This window comes from Suncus etruscus, chromosome 15 (genome assembly GCF_024139225.1).
Source record: "Suncus etruscus isolate mSunEtr1 chromosome 15, mSunEtr1.pri.cur, whole genome shotgun sequence".
Taxonomy (NCBI): domain Eukaryota; kingdom Metazoa; phylum Chordata; class Mammalia; order Eulipotyphla; family Soricidae; genus Suncus; species Suncus etruscus.
This window is the reverse complement of record NC_064862.1, coordinates 10931038-10949871: the sequence shown is the minus strand read 5'-3', so window position 1 is coordinate 10949871 and position 18834 is coordinate 10931038. Positions and strand designations below refer to the sequence as shown.

At 37.4% G+C, this 18834-nt stretch overlaps 1 protein-coding gene across 1 annotated transcript in view; it reads right to left on the bottom strand.

Annotated features, from left to right (window-relative positions):
- Positions 1 to 18834, bottom strand: part of VTA1 (vesicle trafficking 1) — a 73826-nt gene that overhangs the window by 11460 nt on the left and 43532 nt on the right. Inside the window, exons 5-6 of the mRNA XM_049789361.1 lie at positions 6774 to 6882; positions 604 to 765 (exon numbers count right to left, since the gene is read on the bottom strand). Of these exons, the coding sequence (XP_049645318.1) occupies positions 604 to 765; positions 6774 to 6882 (271 nt within the window). The remainder of the gene's footprint in view (positions 1 to 603; positions 766 to 6773; positions 6883 to 18834) is intronic.

Below are 18834 nucleotides of genomic sequence, written 5' to 3'. Positions count from 1 at the left end.
ATATGATCAATATTAAAATCTCATTTCAGAGGGATAGTCCAGGGGTTACAGAGTTTACATGCACATGGCCAACCCTGGTTACTAATGCCAACACCAGGTACAGTCCCCCAAATACCATCTATAATGACACTTGAACACCAAGTAGTGTGGAGTGCACGTGCACAGACAAACATATGCACACATACCTCAACCGTGCTCAGACACACCAGTAGTGTACAGGATTTATTACACACAAATACACACATCCAGCAGTGCACACACATATCCAGCAGTGCTCAAGACATATTACACACACACACACACACTCACACACACTCACACACACACACACACACACACTCACACACACACACACACACACACACACACACACACACACACACACACACACACACACACACACTCTCACACACACATCCAGCAGTGCTCAGGGCTTACTTCTGGCTCTGTAATAATGGTTCTTTCTTTGAGGGACCAGGGAAATAAATCCTGTTCTGTTGCACAAAAGGACTCCACTTTCTTGTGGGTTCAAATTGAACTCAATACAGGAAGGAGAGTTCTTATCTATGAAGGTTCAGAACTTGTGACACTTTGATTTCCTACCTGTGCTATGTGGCACTTCTGCTGGTGTGTTGGCAGGAGCGTGTGCGCCAGGTGGAATCTGGATTCCAGTGTAGCTGCTGCCTGGGTCGTAAGCTGTAGCCGATGACTGGGGAGGCTGAGTGGGCAGAGAGGTGGCCCCAACATCTTCATTTTCTTCAACATCTGTTATATATTTTGCAATATTAAATGAGATTTCTTCAAATAAGAATGCCCTAAATTATTCTGCTATATAAACATGACTATTAAGACATTTAAAGAGAAAGTCTATGTTAATTTAGCTAATAAGCTGACTTAGACCCTTATTCTTTTTTTTTTAATACTTAACCCTGTGCCTGACAGTGTAATGATTACTTCTTTTAAGTTAACACTTTCTATTTCTGTTAAATCTTTGAATATAGTGTTTCATTTTTTGTTGTTTTTTATTGTTGTTGTGCTCAGGGTTTACTCCTGGCAGACTAGGGGGACCATACAGGATGTTGGGGACTGAACCTGGGTCGGCCATGTGCAAGGCAAACATCCCAACTGTGCTATCGCAGCCACCTACTATATATTTCTTAAAAACTAGATTTTTTAGACTTAGAAGACATGGTGAGAAAAAATGCTTCAGGAAAAAAAAACGAACCTGCTTTTTATTTATTTATTTTTTGGTTATTGGGTCACACTGGCTGCGTTCAGGGGTTACTCCTGCTCCACACTCAGAAATCATTCCTGGCAGGCTTGGGGGACCATATGGGATGCCGGGATTTGAACCACCATCCTTCTGCATACAAGGTAAGTGCCCTACCTCCTACCTCTGGCCCCAAACCTGCTTTTTAAACTTAAGACGTGCTTAAGAAAATTATTTTGCAAAACACAAAAAGAAGTGATTTCTGACAGACAGCTATATACAGACAGCTATACTTATTACTAACTGGCTACTAAATGATTATTTGAGGCTGATAGTATAAAGCTTATCAAGAAAAATAAAGGGCTCTATATTTAGCTATGTAGAAATAAATAATAATACTGTACCATTAGCTGAATTTAAAAATAACTGAGAAATTATTTCTTTTTTTGTTTGTTTGTTTTTGGACCACACCCAAAAACCAGTGGCACTCAGGGGTTACTCCTGGCAGGCTCAGGGACCATATAGCATGCCAGGGATCGAACCTGGCTCTGTCCCAGGCTGGCCCCATGACAGGCAAACGCCTCCTACTGCTGTGCTATTACTCCACCCTAGAAATTACTTTTTTTTTTGGTTTTTGAGCCACACCCAGTGATGCTCAGGGGTTACTCCTGGCTATGAGCTGAAAAATTGATCCTGGTGAGGGTACATAAGTGATAGGGCATTTGCCTTGCATGCGTTAACCTAGGACAAATCGTGATTCAATTCTCAGGTGTCCCATAAGAAAATCATGGTTCAATTCCCAGGTGCCCCATATGGTCCCCTCTTCCCCCCCAAGCCAGGAGCGATTTATGAGCCCATAGCCAGGAGTAACCCCTGAGCGTCACTGGGTGTGGCCCCAAAAAAACAAAAAAAACAACAACAAAAAATCACTCCTAGCTTGGGAGACCACATGGGATGCCAGGAATCAAATTGAGGTCTGTCCTGGGTCAGCCCTGTGCAAGGCAAATGTTTCTCTACCGCTGTGCTCCGAGAAATAACATTATTTTTAAAATAATTTTTATTGTGACCAAAGTGAATTACGAATCTTTCACATTTATATTTAAGATGCATAGTGACAATGAGTCAGGGCCATTCCCACCACAAGCACTGTCCTCCCTCCACCCCTGTTCCCAGCATGCATTCCATATCTCCCTTACTTGCCCCCCCGGACTACTTGTATAACTGCTTCCCTCTGTGTCTAGCCTGTTGTAGATTGGGTTTTGACTCTGTTGTCATTGACTCTGGGTTTGTTGTTTGAGTCTGATTATTTTTCATTTCCACTCAATGTTTATACTGTTTGGTCCTAGTACCCTCCCTTTTTTCCCCCCCTCAATTCATGAGGCAGAACAATATGATTCAAGTTATGTGGTTCTGTTGGGAAAAAACAAACAAACAAACAAACAACAACCCCCAAACTGAGAGGATTCTTTCTAGAGGTTATAAATATCAATTTAAAAGAAAAGGAAAAAAGAAGAAAAACAAAACAAAACAAAAAACCTAGCAACTACAAAAAAAGCACCCAGCTACTAAAAACAACCACCATCATATATCTATTTATAATAATAATTATGTTTCTTGAGAACCATAATTTAAAAAATGGAAAAAAAATACAGAACTAAAGAGTAAAGCAGTTAGGCACTTGTCTTGCACCCAGATGACTCAGGTTTGATCCCAGCACCAATATATATGGTCTCCTAAATCTACCAGGAATGATCCCTGAACAATGAGCTAGGAGTAAGTCATGAGCATAGTGCATGTGACCCCAAAATAAAACAACAAAAACAATAAAAAAAAAACAACAAAAACAACAAAAAAACAAAAAACACACAAAAAAGGAATGCAAGGGCCAGAGCGGTGGTGTAAGTGGTAGGGCGCTTGCCTTGCACATGCTAACCTAGAACTGACCGCGTTTCAATCCCCTTGTGTCGCACATGGTCTCCCAAGCCAGGAACGATTTCTGAGTGCATAGCCAAGAGTAACCCCTAAGCATCACTCAGACTGGGTGTGCCCCAAAAAGCAAAACAAACAAACAAATAAATAAAAGGAATGCAAACCAGTTTACAGATTTCTGAAACATTGTTCATATCAACTTTTTAGATTAACTTGTATGACTGTAAACATGCATGTCGATATAAATTTGCCTATTATTCTAAAGCTCAATTCCTAGTTTTTTTGAGAAGTGTCCATATTGTTTTCTCAAAATATGATCAGTTAACATTCCCACAAGCAGTGAATGCGGGTTTCCTTTACCATCACTGGTTGTTTTGTTCTTTGTGATGTGTGCCAATCTGACTGATATGAAATTTTACCTCATTTATACACTCAGTTTCCCTGATGATGAATGATAGAGAACATTTTCTGTCCACCATGGACAAGGCTATGTCTTCTCAGAGAAAATTTTTTGTTCAAAATATATCAAAACTATCAAAAAGTAGAATTGATGATTTATTTCCAGGGGGTATCTATCAGTGCTCTATGTATCTTTGATATCAACCCTTTATTAGATGAATGTAGGGCAAATATTCTCTCCCAGCCTGTGAGGTTAGACTTTTGAATGTGTACCTCACACTACTGCAAAAACATACTCTACTTCAGTCCTCTGCCCCTAAAGACACTTTTTTTATAATTATCTTTATTTAAACACCGTGATTACAAACATTATTATAGTTGTATGATTACAGTCATGTAAAGAACACCCCCCTTCACCAGTGCAACATTCCCACCATCATTTTCCCAGATCTCCCTCCTCCTCACACCTGTACTCGAGACAGGCTTTCTACTTCCCTCATTCATTCACATTGTTATGATAGTTTTCAGTGTAGTCATCTCTCCAACTGCAGTCATCACTCTAGGTGATGAGCTTCATGTCATGAGCTGCACCTACCTTAAGGACACTTTTTAAGATAATATTTTTAAGTAGAAGCATCAGTTCCTTTTCTGAGTCTTTACTTGACAATTAAATTGCTCTCTTTTTTTTTTGTGGTGACAAACATCAAGTCCAGAACCGCCTATGTGAAAGGCATGTGCTGTACTACTGAGCCAGATAACTCAGCCCAGTTAAATTTCTATTTTAAGTAAGATATACCCTAAGGGACTAGAGAGAGGAGTAAAGGCACAAACCTTAGGTATTATGTGGTCCCATGCACAAACCTTAGGTACTATGTGGTCCCATAAGCATGACTAGGTAGAGCCCATAGAGGCCCTTGAGGACGGCCTGGATAATCCTTGGCACTGCAGTTCTTTTGTAGCATGTCATACTCAGTCCCTCACATAGAATTATAGAATTGCCAGTCTGGTTGGCAGTCTGAACCCAGAACATGGCACAAAAGGATCACATCATCAACCCTCCAAAAAAAGAGGCAATGAGGCTGGAGCTATGGTAAAGTGGGTAAGGAGTTTATCTTGATGTGGCAGACCTAGGTTTGATCCTTCGCATCCCCTAAGGTCCCTTGGAGGCTGACAGGAGTGATCCCGGAGCTCAGAGTCAAGAGTGAGCCCTGAGTGTTGCTGGGTAGGGTCATAACAAAATAACAAATAAAGAAACAGCTCCGGAACAATCTATTACTACCCCAGCTGTCTATGAGAATATGAGCTCTTAAGAAGATGTATGTAGTAGTATTCATTTTTGTTAACAGGATCATGCTAGACAAAAAATGACCCTAAAAAGGAGAAAAAAATGTTTCTTTAAAAAAAAAAACAAAAAAACAAAAAAACAAACAATCAAAAAACAAGCTAAAAAGCAGAGCACAAGTGTCCCAGGAGAAATCTAGGGCTTTACAGGGCATCTAAAGTACAGCAGTGCTCTTCATAATACTGATATTATATTCTATGAATAAGGTTATATTATCAAATGAACTGTTGACACTTTCTTCAAAAGTTCAACCAAGAGGAAGTGTTATCTAGTGTCAAGCTGGCAGGGGAGAAAAAAAAACCCTACTATTTAAATTTAGAACAAGAGTAAATTGTTTAGATTTAGAAATAATTGGGGTTCAAATCCTTGGTTCTAAGAAATGATTAGAGCTTGGGTAGAAATGTCCAACTACTTCCAAATGTCATGATTAAATTAAACAATATTTTAAAACATTTACCTAATGTCTATCACCTACTATGTGTTGCATAAATGATAAACATTACTTCAAAACATGAAGATATTTGGTCAAATACTTTACCATTTTTGAATACAAATGTATACTCACATAATACATATATACATAAACAAAAAAACTCTGCTTAATTCCAAAGGAGAGAGATCATTAAAGATGGCAGGATTCAGACAGAAAAAGGCAAGTCTTTTAGGAGGGCGAAATGGCTTTGACTTTATTAAAGAGTTTAATTATATGGATTAAACTGTCCCCTCTGTCCAAATTCACATGATGGTCCATATCTCCTAAGTGATTGTATTTCAAAGTAAAACTTTTAGAAGGCTATTAAATTTAAATGATAAAGCCACAAAGGTTGAGTCCTAATCTCACAGAAGTGTATCCCTAAAGAGAAAGATTTCTGTGTGTGTGTGTGTGTGTGTGTGTGTGTGTGTGTGTCTTTGTGTATCCTTGTGTGAGTAGTTTCTAACTATCTGTGTGCTTAAGGGACAATATGTGATGCCTGGGATAAAATCAGGAATAATCACATACAACACAAACACGTTAATTTTTGTTCTGTCTCTCTAGCCCCTGAAGCTTTCTTTCTTTCTTTTTTGGTCACACCCAGCAGTGCTCAGGGGTTATTCCTGGCTCTATGCTCAGAAATCACTCCTGGCAAGCTCAGGGGACCATATGGCCATGCTATCTCTTCGCCTCCCTGCCCCAAGCTTTCTTAATACAAAAAAGCTGTAAAGGCTATTTGACTAAGAAATAAAGACACATAAGTCAAAATCACTTTTCCTTTTCATCAGAAACTGAAAGGCCAAGTGAAATCAGACCTATATTTCTTCATGATTTAACTTCATGAAACCACTTAACTATGATTATAAAACTTTCCTGTATATACTTATTTAAAAATTTACTAGTTCATGTTGTAGTTGTATAAAAAAAGAATGATATTCTTCTTTGATTACACATCTATTAAGAAAACAAAACAAGAACATGAGAAGATTGGATGTGGTAGAACTATGAAATCCACTTTAGATTTTTTATATATTGTACATATTACAAACTATGTCAATGTATCAACTATTATGTCAATGTACTATCCAAATCCTTACAAGAAAGGGTACGGGAATCCAAATATAAACAAAAAAGTACTTAGAAAGGTTTGAAAGTATTTCATAGGTTATAAATAGATTATTTTTAGGCAGGGATAAAATCTATTTAGAGGTAGGGTAGGGCATTTTGGTGATAAATTTATTAAGGAGATGGAAACTATTTTGCAATATAACATTTTAAAAATAATGCTCCTAATTTTCATAAAACTTGGATGTGATGCGTAAAACAAGTATATAGTTTCCTCCCCCCAAAATATTTCAATACAGGTGATTATTAATGAAAATAAGATTCTACTAAACAATCTGGTTTAAATATATACATACCATTATCTTCGTCAAGTCCAACAGGCCCTGCTTGAGGAGTTTCTCCATTCTTTAAACAATTATGGATATATGTAGCCTTCCACCTTGCATATTTTCTGTGCTTCACATTCTAAAAAATATACGTTGATTTCACTCTTAGATTGTAATCGCCAAATAAAATTACATTTATGCTGACATTAAGAGAGATTTAAGTGATAAAACATGGTTTTTTTTTGTTTGTTTTGGATTTTGGGGTCACTCATAGTGACACTCAGGTGTTACTCCTGGCTATGCGCTCAGAAATTGCTCCTGGTGTAGGGGACCATATGGGGCTCCCAGGGTTCAAACTGAGATCCATCTTGGATCAGCCACTTGCAAGGCTTTAAAAGCTCTACCACTGGGCCCGGAGAGATAGCACAGTGTCGTTTGCCTTGCAAGCAGCCGATCCAGGACCAAAGGTGGTTAATCCTGGTGTCCCATATGGTCCCCCGTGCCTGCCAGGAGCTATTTCTGAGCAGACAGCCAGGAGTAACCCCTGAGCACCGCCAGGTGTGGCCCAAAAACCAAAAAAAAAAAAAAAAAAAAACTCTACCACTGCACCATCACTCCAGCCAGCCCCAATAAAATATGTTTTTGCATGGTACAACTCTGACTATCTTTCAGTCTTCCCACTATCACTGTCAGTGGTCCAATTAAAAGCTTCTCTTAATTACTTAATTACAAGGTATCTTCCTCAAACAGCAACAACTTGATTTAAGAGAGGGTTGCCCTAGCTCATCATGTATGATGCAATCAAGAGACATGTCATCTTTTGCTCTATGACAAAACCAAAATCACTAACTATAGACTGACTTTGACAAACATGCACTGGACAGAAACTATTGAGGGACCAATGAAAAAATTCCTAGCTTAGGCCTCAGTTTATGATTCATACAAAAACCAAGATCTCTAACTCCAGAGGTTAACTTTGACAACTGCGACTGAGCAGAACCTCTGGAACCATACTGAAAGACTCTATACTAGGCTTTGTTGGAGGATCTGAGAAAAACCAAGACCACCAATTACAGAAGACTGATTACAACAATAGTGATGGAATAGAACTTCTAGAACCATAAAGAAAGATTCTCTCCTAATTTTCCTCCTATGACCTACACAAATAAGATTTGTAGCTACAGAGGTGTGATGTCATCATCTACAACTCAGTGGAGAGTTTTTTGGCACCATAAAAAGACCTTGGGGTGGGTTTGGGTAATCTTTTTTATTGTTTTTGTTTTTTATAGTGTTTTTTGTTGTTTTTGTTATTGTGTTTGTTTCCTTGTAGTTGATGGTTTTGGTTTATAGTTTGTTCTTTTTTTTATTCTTTTTGTACTTTTGTTGTTACTGCCTATTGTTTTTTGGTTTTGGTTTTGATTTTGTTTTGTTACCTTGTTCTTTTTTTCCCTTTCTTCTTCTAAATGAATACTTATAACACCTAGATGGACACCTCCAATTTTTTTGTTTGTTTTGTTTTGTTTTTGCTCGTTTTTTTTTCCTCTCTTCTCCCTTATCTTTTCTTATATTCCAACAGAACCACATTACTGAATTCATATTGCTCACCCTCACAATTTGAAGGGGGAAAATGGATGAAACCAAGACCAGAGAGTCATACGAATATTTCCAGGAAATAAAAAACGATCAAACTTGAACACCAAACCCAAAGTCAATGACAACAGAATCGATACCCAATCTACAACAAGCTCTACAAGTGGGGAACAGTTAAACTAGCTCTGTGGGGGGCAAAGGAAGGAGATATGGAATGCATGCAGAGAATAGGGGTGCAGGGAGGACAACACTGATGATAGGAATGCCCCTCATTCATTGTCACTATGTGCCCTAAATATTACTGTGAAATATTTGTAATTCACTTTGAACACAATAAAAATTTATTAAAAACAAACAAACAAACAAAAAACAAGGTATCTTCCTCAAAACACAAGTCCAGTTCTAATTAATGATTTTCTATTTCAGAGAAAAAAATATGGGAGTGTCTCTTCAGCAAAACTTAAAACTCATTTATAGGGGGAACCTAGACTAAATGAAAAGACTTAAATTCTATATAAACACATTGATAGGCTGAGCTACTTTCATAAACGAAAAAAAAATGTATCCTCTATTCAAACCTTTGACACCAAAGGCAATGTTGTACTTATACTGCTAGAAGGTAAAGCTAATCTTTTAACCTATAAAATACTACTTAAAAGCTTTGAAGCTCAGTTCATAAAAGAAAAAAGTAATAATTGGGTTGTGGTAACAACTGAAAACATGTGAATTTATGCTAAGTATTATGCACATCTCTTAAGCATTTATGTGGTAGTCTGTACAATAAACAAAGAAACTTAACTTAAAAATATGAATTTAACCTGCTAACTCCTTGGAATGCTAGCGGCTTTTAGTTCATACTTCCAAGAATATGACCTTGAAGATAAACCAGTGGAATGGGTATTATTCATAAACTTGTTGATATGTAGAACCTTTGAATCCAACCTAGTGGTACTGATGAATCAAAATTTCATAATAATGAGCATCAAGTAATTTTTATGCACATTAGAACATAAGAGTAAATAAAATTTTATACTCTAGAAAACAAGTGTAACTTTTCATTACCAGAGAACGACCAAGTGCTAGTAAGAATCAATTCAGTATCAAGTAGATACATGATAATTTTATGAGTTTTTTTAAAATCTTTTACAAATAAGTAGCATTTATAAAGCTTAAATGTAATCCCCAAATGACTGAATTTGTATCATCTTTCCCTTTACTTATCAATCATCTAATCTACTCTACTTAAAAAAATTCTGTACACTCGGGCTGGAGCACTGGCACAGAGCGATAAGCAAGGAACCTCCACACTGCCAACCTCTATCTCAACTATGTTAAGAGTGCGCTAGAGGAACTACTCTTCTTAATATCACCAACAGTATATTTCAGTGGTCTGTGGAATGGTGTTGGTCTATAGAAATTTCCTGATGGCTCGTGAAAAATAGAGTAGATTTCAGCTGTCCAATAGATGTCAGAAAGCTGTAAACGCCTACTCCCCATTAGATTATTCAACTGATATTTTCAGGTACTATCTTTCCAACTCAGAAGATTGTTACACACAGGGCATTCTAGCCTTTTTGAAACATTCCCACTTCCTGGGTTTGTGTACCAGTCTATTTTCTACACCTTCTAATTTTCTACTTAGATCCTTTCTAAATCTCTAATGCAGGGCTTTTCAACCCTTTCCAGGCAATGAACTCCTTCTAAGACTGTCCCTTTTAGCACTTTTCATCTGTAGCCCCCTTACAATAACTTGGGAATATGGCCCCTGGTTAAGGAACTGCTCTAACAGGATCTTTTAATAGCTGCAGACCAGCATTGCGGGCTAGGGTTGAAACCGCTTGCTCTGAATATTTTATTGTCTAAATAGGAGACTTCAACTTTGTGGTGATCTCTGTTAATACTGACTCACACAGAATTTTACATAAGAATTGTCTCCCTCACAAAACTAGCAGAAAACTCACAAAAAGTTAGATATATTTTAAGGGAAGACCTGAATAAATCGAGTTCAAGTTTTTTTTCGCAATGATCTAACCTAAGAAGAGGCTTAAGATGATGCCTTCATTATGCATCTTCATTCACGGTAACACCTGCCAGATTCTGAGAAGCTTAAGGACTTTTGTCAAACTATTTTGCTATTCCCCTTTACTTGCTCCCAAGTTTTAAATATCAACTATCCTTCTTTTCTTTTCTTCTTCTTCTTCTTCCTTCTTCTTCTTCTTCTTCTTCTTCTTCTTCTTCTTCTTCTTCTTCTTCTTCTTCTTCTTCTTCTTCTTCTTATTCTTCTTCTTCTCCTCCTCCTCCTCCTCCTCCTCCTCCTCCTCCTCCTCCGCCTCCTCCTCCTCTTCTTCTTCTTCTTCTTCTTCTTCTTTTTTTTTTTTTTTTGGTTTTTGGGTCACACCCAGCATCGCTCAGGGGTTATTCCTGGCTCTATGCTCAGAAATCGCCCCTGACAGGCACGGGGGACCAGATAGGATGCTGGGATTCGAACCACCATCCTTCTGCATGAAAGGCAAAACACCTTACCTCCATGCTATCTCTCCGCCCCTTCCCCCTTTTTGGTTTTTGGGTCACACCCGGTAGTGCTCAGAGGTTCCTTCTGATCCTACGCTTAGAATTCGCTCCTGGCAGGCTGAGGGGACCATATGGGATGCTGGAATTCGAACCACCGACCTTCTGCATGCAAGGCAAACACCTTACCTTCATGCTATCTCTCCGGCCCTATCCTTATTTTCTTAAATGCTGTTGACAATTACATGCCAATATAAGTCTCCACTTAGATGTCTTAATACAATTCATATCATCCGTCCCAAACATCTTTGACTGTCCAGCATTCTTCCTAGGGAACTTCATTATCCCACATCAGTATTTTTGGAATCACTTTCAGCACACATTTTCTCTTCATTTCTTCTCCAACTCCATTTATCTAATTTCCAGGAAGCCAGTTGTTTTACTTTTGAAACATCATGAACTGATCCTCATCTCCCATTTTTTCACTAACAGTAGCCAAATCTATCTTCTTAAATTCCCGCCCTCCTCCCCAACCACAACTTCCTCATCCAGTTTTCAGAGTGATCACCTAAAAATAAAACTCCAGTGATGTCATTCTTTTTCACTGCTTTCCCAATGCATTTCAAAACACAAAATAGGGCCTGAAGGAGTGCGGCTTAATGATTAAGAGCCTGCATTGTGAGTTAGATCCTAGCACCAAGCAAATTTCTGCATGAGATTATTAGCAATAATTGCTAGGATCACCACTGAACCATATGCTAAGTGCAAGCAAGCACTACACCAAGGGTGCGACCTGTGAGACTACAACAGTAAAACAAGAGGGAAACCCTTAAACACATACCCAGTATCCTCAACCTACCCTTAAGCATGCACAGTTTTACTTCAAACTGTTTGTGACACAAAAAGAGGAATTAACAAAACCTGGACACACCAGAGTCTACCTCTTGTCCTACCTCTCCTTGGTGCAAGTGTCTAAGGATTTACTGGGCTGCAGGTGGTGTTAGCTGAGCCTTCTATGGTACTGTTTAGGTTCACTGAGGATATTACTATGTAACTTTCCCACATTTCCTGTGACACTACTGGGCTAACACTGCCATAAAGTTTTGAGAAATGACTGTACAGTCTGGGATCTATAAACTAGAAACAAATTTGGTGGCTTGGCAGTTGATAAGGTTAAGTTATGGAGCTGGGCTGTTTCTATGGCACTGGGCTGCTGTGCAGAAAGGGGAATAGACTCCCACACATCCTAATAATGTCACAGAGGAATCAATCTAGACCAGACCACCAACAAGAGTCTACAGTCATTATTTTATCCTGGAAATTGATAGTGGGACCAGGCCATCATTTAAGCATGTGAAAGTCTGGACGATTTGGTTCCCATTGCCTTTTGCCCTTTTTCTAACATAGGTGTAATTCATTCCTACTCAAAGCTTGAAGTTAATTCCTCATAGTTCTGGTCAGAGTCTTCTAATTGCCTCAAAAATTCTTTTCTGCTTTCTAATATAAGACAAGACTTCCCAGTAGTTCTCCTTTATTTGATAATCAAATATATATGAAATCCTTCCCTCTCAAACACACCCAAAACTAAAACTCAATAATGGTAAAATCAGTCTTGTTAGCTATCTGTCAAGCAGTTGGTGGCTTTGTTATCAGGAGTAATAGTTCAATAAATATATACATCTCCAATGTCTGCGAGCTAACATGATGGTAATAGACATCATCCTTCTTGACAACGACTTTACTTCTGTGGTAATAAAATGACTAACGAGTTTATAAAGCTCAATTAATTTTACTATATATTAATATAGAAAACTTGAAATTCCTGTATTGACTATTTTTGAATAATAAAACAGTGGCATCAACTATTTTTTCTTCCTTCCTCATTTTTAGAAACAATACTATGTACTTAATCACTGTTTTCTAAAGAATATTTTTCAGGCTAGAGAAATAGTACAGTGGGTAGGTAACTTGCCATGCATGCAGCTGACCTGGGTATCTCAGATGAATCACTGGCATCTCAGATGAATTGCTGAGGCACAGCCAGGAATAATTTCTAACTGCAGAGTCAGGAGCAAACTCTGAGCATCGCTGGATGTAACCCAAAAACAAACCAAAAAAAAAAAAAAAAACAAACAAAAAACTGGGGTAAAAATTATTTCCAGAAAAAATACTATTTCTAGAATAATTTTGTTTGTTTTGTTTTTGAGCCACACCCAGCAGTGCTCAGGGGTTAATCCTGGCAGGCTCAGGGGACTAAATGGGATACTGGGAATCAAACCCAGGTCCTTCCAGGGTCGGCTTCATACAAGGCAAAACAGTTCCCACTGAGTTATTGCTCCAGTCCCTATTTCCAGAACAGTTTGACTTTTTTCAAAATCTTAGGCAAATGGAACTGAAGATCTACAAACAATAGTTTATTTTTGAATTAGGTATGCATGTCCATTTAAATTCATTATTTGTAGTATGATATTTGAAAATGTTTGTTAGTAGTCTATCATGCAGAAATAGAAACTAATGAAATAAGTGATTATCTCAAATTTCCCTCTTTGGAGGAAACCAGAGACATAATTAACTTCAGCATTTTTTAAAGCCTTAATAAATTCTAGCTATTAAGAACTTCAGTTAGTCATATGGGAAATACATATAACACATTATTTTTGGTATTAGAGTTTATTATCTTTTTTTTTTTTTTTTTTTGGTTTTTGGTTTTTGGGCCACACCCAGCGTTGCTCAGGGGTTACTCCTGGCTATCTGTTCAGAAATAGCTCCTGGCAGGCACGGGGGACCATATGGGACACCGGGATTCGAACCAACCACCTTTGGTCCTGGATCGGTTGCTTGCAAGGCAAACGCCGCTGTGCTATCTCTCTGGGCCCAGAGTTTATTATCTTGATCTGGGCACTAAAATAAAAAATATCACTGATGGGAGAAGACATAAAAAAAACTCCACAAGCTTCAAGTTATAAAATTATAATAAGAAACAAGCCACAGGACTGTCAAGTAAAACAGTGACCATTATACATATTAAAACTGTGTTTCATACTTGCAAGTTGCTAAGATGATATTATAAGTCCTTTAAACGTCCCCTTTAGTTTGGTTATTATGATGTTCAGCAATGGTACCAAAGCTTGGTTGTGGTGCTCTCATGGTGTGTGTGAGTGTGGGGTGCTCATGAGGTGCTCACTGAGGTCTGAACCCTTTCTGCTGTGATGCTGCACAAGTGTCTGAAAGCAGTCAAACTGACCCTCTTGAGGAGTCACTTTTGCTGGTTGTGATTCAACAACTGAAAGTGGTAAATACAATTGTATACATTTAACTGCAGTGCTTTAAAGGGCAACATCTCTTCTTGTAATGCACACAGACTTCTAGATATGGTGTGGTCAGAAAACACTTGTGAGCACAGATTTCAGACAGCAGTGCTCAAATGGGAGAGCCTCTAGGACTATGCCTCAGCACATATAGGATAAAGGCAATTTGAACTATCAAAAGGAAGATCCTTTAAGCCAGTGCATTTTCCTCTAGGCTCAATAAGATTTCTCATCACAACTGAGGCTGGACTGACAGGACAGCAGTGTACTTTGGGTTTGATCCCTAGCAGCCCATACAATCCCCCGAGCCAGCCAGGAATGATTCCTGAGGGTAGAGCCAGGAGTAACCATTGAGCACCAATAGGTGTCGATCTAAAACAAAAAATAAAACAAAGTTCTCATCACAATCAAAAAAAAAATTTAGATAATACTGCATGGTTACAGATGCTACTATGTTGATTACAGTTATCATTTTACAATTTACACAAAGATTAAATCATTTGTGTACACTTGAAACTAAAATGCACCTATTGAAAAGAACATCATAAAATATAGTAAATATAAAGTACTGAATTGTGCATTATAGTAAGTACATAAAACAATTAAGAGAAAGAAAATAGTAAAAATAACTGGAAAAGTAAATATTTTAGTATAATCTTGCAGGATAGGGCATGATGAATTAAAGTGACAAGTAGTATTAAGAATATCCTACAGGGACTGGCGCGGTGGCGCTAGAGGTAAGGCGTCTGCCTTGCAAGCACTAGCCTAGGATGGACCTCGGTTCGATCCCCTGGCATCCCATATGGTCCCCCCAAGCAAGGAGCGATTTCTGAGTGCATAGCCAGGAGAACCCTTTGAGCGTCAACAGGTGTGGCCCAAAAACAAAAACAAAAAAGAATATCCTATGAAGGAAAAGCCAAAGCAAAGTTAAAAAGAACAAAAAAATTACACATACACACATACAAACACACACACACCCATGGGCAGAAGACACACTATTAGGGACTAGCTGTATTAATAAGACAAATTCAGGACATGAGTTAAGTCACAGACAAACATCTTTATTGTAATATTCCTTAGACCAGTTTCCTAAACTAGGCCTACTGACCTTCCCCTTTTAGGAAAAAACAATCACTTGACATACCACTGGAAATCTCGTGTTAATAAACAAAAAGCACCCCCTAAATGCATACAGAGCACCTCCCAATTGCCCCTGGATGATACATAACAGAGATCCCCTACATCTGCCTGGGAGTGGTAAAGCCACTTTCGAAAACATTTTAACTTCCAAAATTTTTCTGACCTGGTTCTCTCAATAGCCTTGAAATTTAGGCACATCACATTATATTCATGCTGAAGCTCAGAGACATGAAGAGTAGTAGGTCAGTGTTATACTTTGGACACAGTTCTGTCTGATCTTCCGGGAGGTCTGTCTACACATGAAAGTGTTCAGGCAACCAAGCAATACAGGAGTTTGAATCTGTAGTTCCCACATGCAAAGCATATGCTTCAACAGGCTCCTAGCCTTACTTCGCATTCTTGCTTTCAAACCAGATGGGACTCTTTCCCTGTTCCCCTCTCCCATGTTCTTGTTCTAATTTCATGTTGTTTCTTCTTCCACCAAAACTGTCCTTTTTTCAAGTCCAGCTTCAAAAATGTATTCACTTATAAGCTCCCATGCAAGCCAACAGTTCTTTAAGTTACTTAACTGTTTACTCAATTTAGGCACCATAGTAACATGGAAAATGGCATGCATAAGATAGACACGAATTTCAGAATCTAATGTAAAAAGCAGACAATTTCCTTCACTAAATGTAAGTCTTATCTGAATCCAAAACATTTTCTTCAACTCTGTCTCTCAGGCTTTTCTAATTCTACCACTGTAATGATCAGTGCATTACAAACATAAGTAATTTATACAGGTTCATGCTATTAAATAGTAAAGTCAATCACTCAAGTCAGTGCTTCCTTGGTAAGCTTCAATTAGTTCATGTAACTTCATTAGCATACATAATTTGCAATTTAGAAGGGAACATATAAACTAAGGGAAAATGGGGCTTTAAAAGATCAGCTACTTAATATGTATTAATACAGGATGTACTCTAGTAGAAAAGTATAAAAAGGAACATTTTGAGAGTAAATGAATAAATTGCTCATGAAAATTTAATTGTCCTTCTTTTGTAATTTTAAAAAATTAGGCGGATTTTCACTAGTTTGCGATAATTTAATAGTATCCAACAGCTTAATTGGGTAATTTGTATTAAAATAATTTCAGAAGACTCCTCATTTCTAATAATATAGAATGAAGAGTGCAGACTTTCAAAATTAATCTGGACTCTAGGAAGTCTAAAAGACGTTATTCTAACCTGAAATGGGTTCATTTAAAAAAAGACATTTAAAGTATTTCCCACAAAGCAGATAAATCAACATATGTGATTTTTATTCTACATTATTTGCAAAACTCTGAAAGTGAGCACCTGAAATATTTAGCAGAACATGTTGGCAGCTCTCACTGAAAATGAATTTGCTTATTTTCTTTAAAATAAAGAATGCTAGCTAGCTATTACATATTATTATTTCAAAGGAAATTTTCAAGATGTCAATATTTTTTAGATATTTTCTTTTGGCTGATTAGACATCCTTTCTGGGAAACAGGAATTATAAATAAGAACTTTTACTTTTGTCCCTGGCCTCTTAGTTCCTGTTTTGTAACTCAATGGCTCAGAATTACTGACTCCTGCAAATTTTGGCCACTAGAGCCAATTTGAAATCCTTTGTATTTGCTAACACTCAAGAATGGTTAAACAAACATCAGTCAGTTAGACCTAGAACAAGGGTTCTCATTCTGAATACATATAAAAATCACTAGAAGATGTAACAGGGGAGAGAGAACATGCTTTGTATGCTGGATCCCTACCACCAAATGATCCCTGGGCACCATCAGAATCAAACCCAGAGCTCTAAATAGGAATCAGCTTTGAGCACTGGTTTGGCCCCAAACAAAACAACAAAGAGAATGTAATAAAAAATGTATGTTCCTTCTCAAACTATGGAAAATATGAAATAAATTATTTTTTAATGGCACAACAAAAAGCTAGCTAGCAAGCAAGAAAAGACTAAGATATTTTGGGTTTTCTTTTGAAACCATCCTACCTAAAAGTTTGTCACCAGCACACTTTGCTACTGCTTTGGTCAAGGTTACAGACTTCCTTTTGGCTACCTGAAGTTTTATATATCATATTCAATAACTCAATCGGCATAAAAAAATTAATCGCTCCTCTTGCAATGCCCTCACCCCTTTAGTATTCTGGTTATAAAGACCTGGTTTTCTTGAGCATCCTGAGTGCCACTTTTTTGCTCTATACATATACGTATTCTTTTGTTTGTTTGTTTGTTTTGGGCATTAGTCAAACTAACTCTTGACTCTGCACTTGGATCTCTGGGGACTATATGGGATGCTGGGAATTGAGCCTCTGGTCAGCATCATGCAAAGCAAGCACCCTCTCACACACTATGCAAATTCATTCTGATCTCCAAAGTGGGGGCTGCCAGACTTCAGTTCTTGGGGCTTCTCATTTTTTCCTTCAATACTTGACCTTGTTACCACTTACATGGCTTTACATACCAATTTTCTAGCCTACAAACTTTCAAATTCAGATTTCCTTTCTGAACAATGTTGTCTATATCCTAACCAACATTTCACGTTTAAGTTTGACAGCTCAAAATACACATATAGACATTATATTTTCCTCTTTAAGATAAATAAATGCCACAGAGAAAGTATAGGAGATGTAGCAGCAGAACCCAGTTCAATCCCTACTGCTACATGTAGTTCTCTAGCACTGCAACACTATTCTTGAGCACAGAGCTAAGAATAAACTCTGAGCACAGCTGAATGCGGCTTAAATTACCAAATAAACTAAGCAATACCTTAAAAGATTAAGTATAAATTCTGCATCTAGGATGCTTGGATGCAATCCTGGCACATCAAAGTGCCCTGAACACTTCTGTGTAAACGTTTGAGCACAGAAATGAGAGTAACCTCCAAACTCCATTGATTATGGTCCCCCTAAAAAAAAAATGTTGACGGAGATAATAGTGACCAATATAGGCTGTTCTTTCACAAACTTATGACTTACTACTTATTAGATTAAAAACCACTAATAATTTTTCAACTTCATAATTTCTATATTTTTTATAGTTTTACTTTCTCCATTCTTGAAAACAGATGATTTTATCACATGGATTCTCAATTATTAATATGCTTCTTATTCTGATGTTCAAATTCTCCACAATTTTAGTGCCATAATTTCATAAATATTTCTTTACTTTTAGCCATAAAAAGATCCCATTAATCTAGTATATTACATAACTCAGTCCTAGAGTCATTTCTTTCTGTAATATCTGGTTTCTTTTAAAGGTGAATGAAACTTAGAATCCAAAATCAGGCACAAAATAACCCACTGCTTCCAAGTCTTTACAGTATAATAGAATTATGTTTATGTATAAAAAATATATCTTGTATAAATGCTGCATTCACACATTCAATCATACACATATCTATATATAAAATCATCTAATTTTATAGTTGACTGTTAATGCAGAGAACTGTGTGTTAGCCCTGCACAACAGAAAATCTTCATATAACTTTTTTTAATTTATTTATTTATTTTTTTGGGTCACAC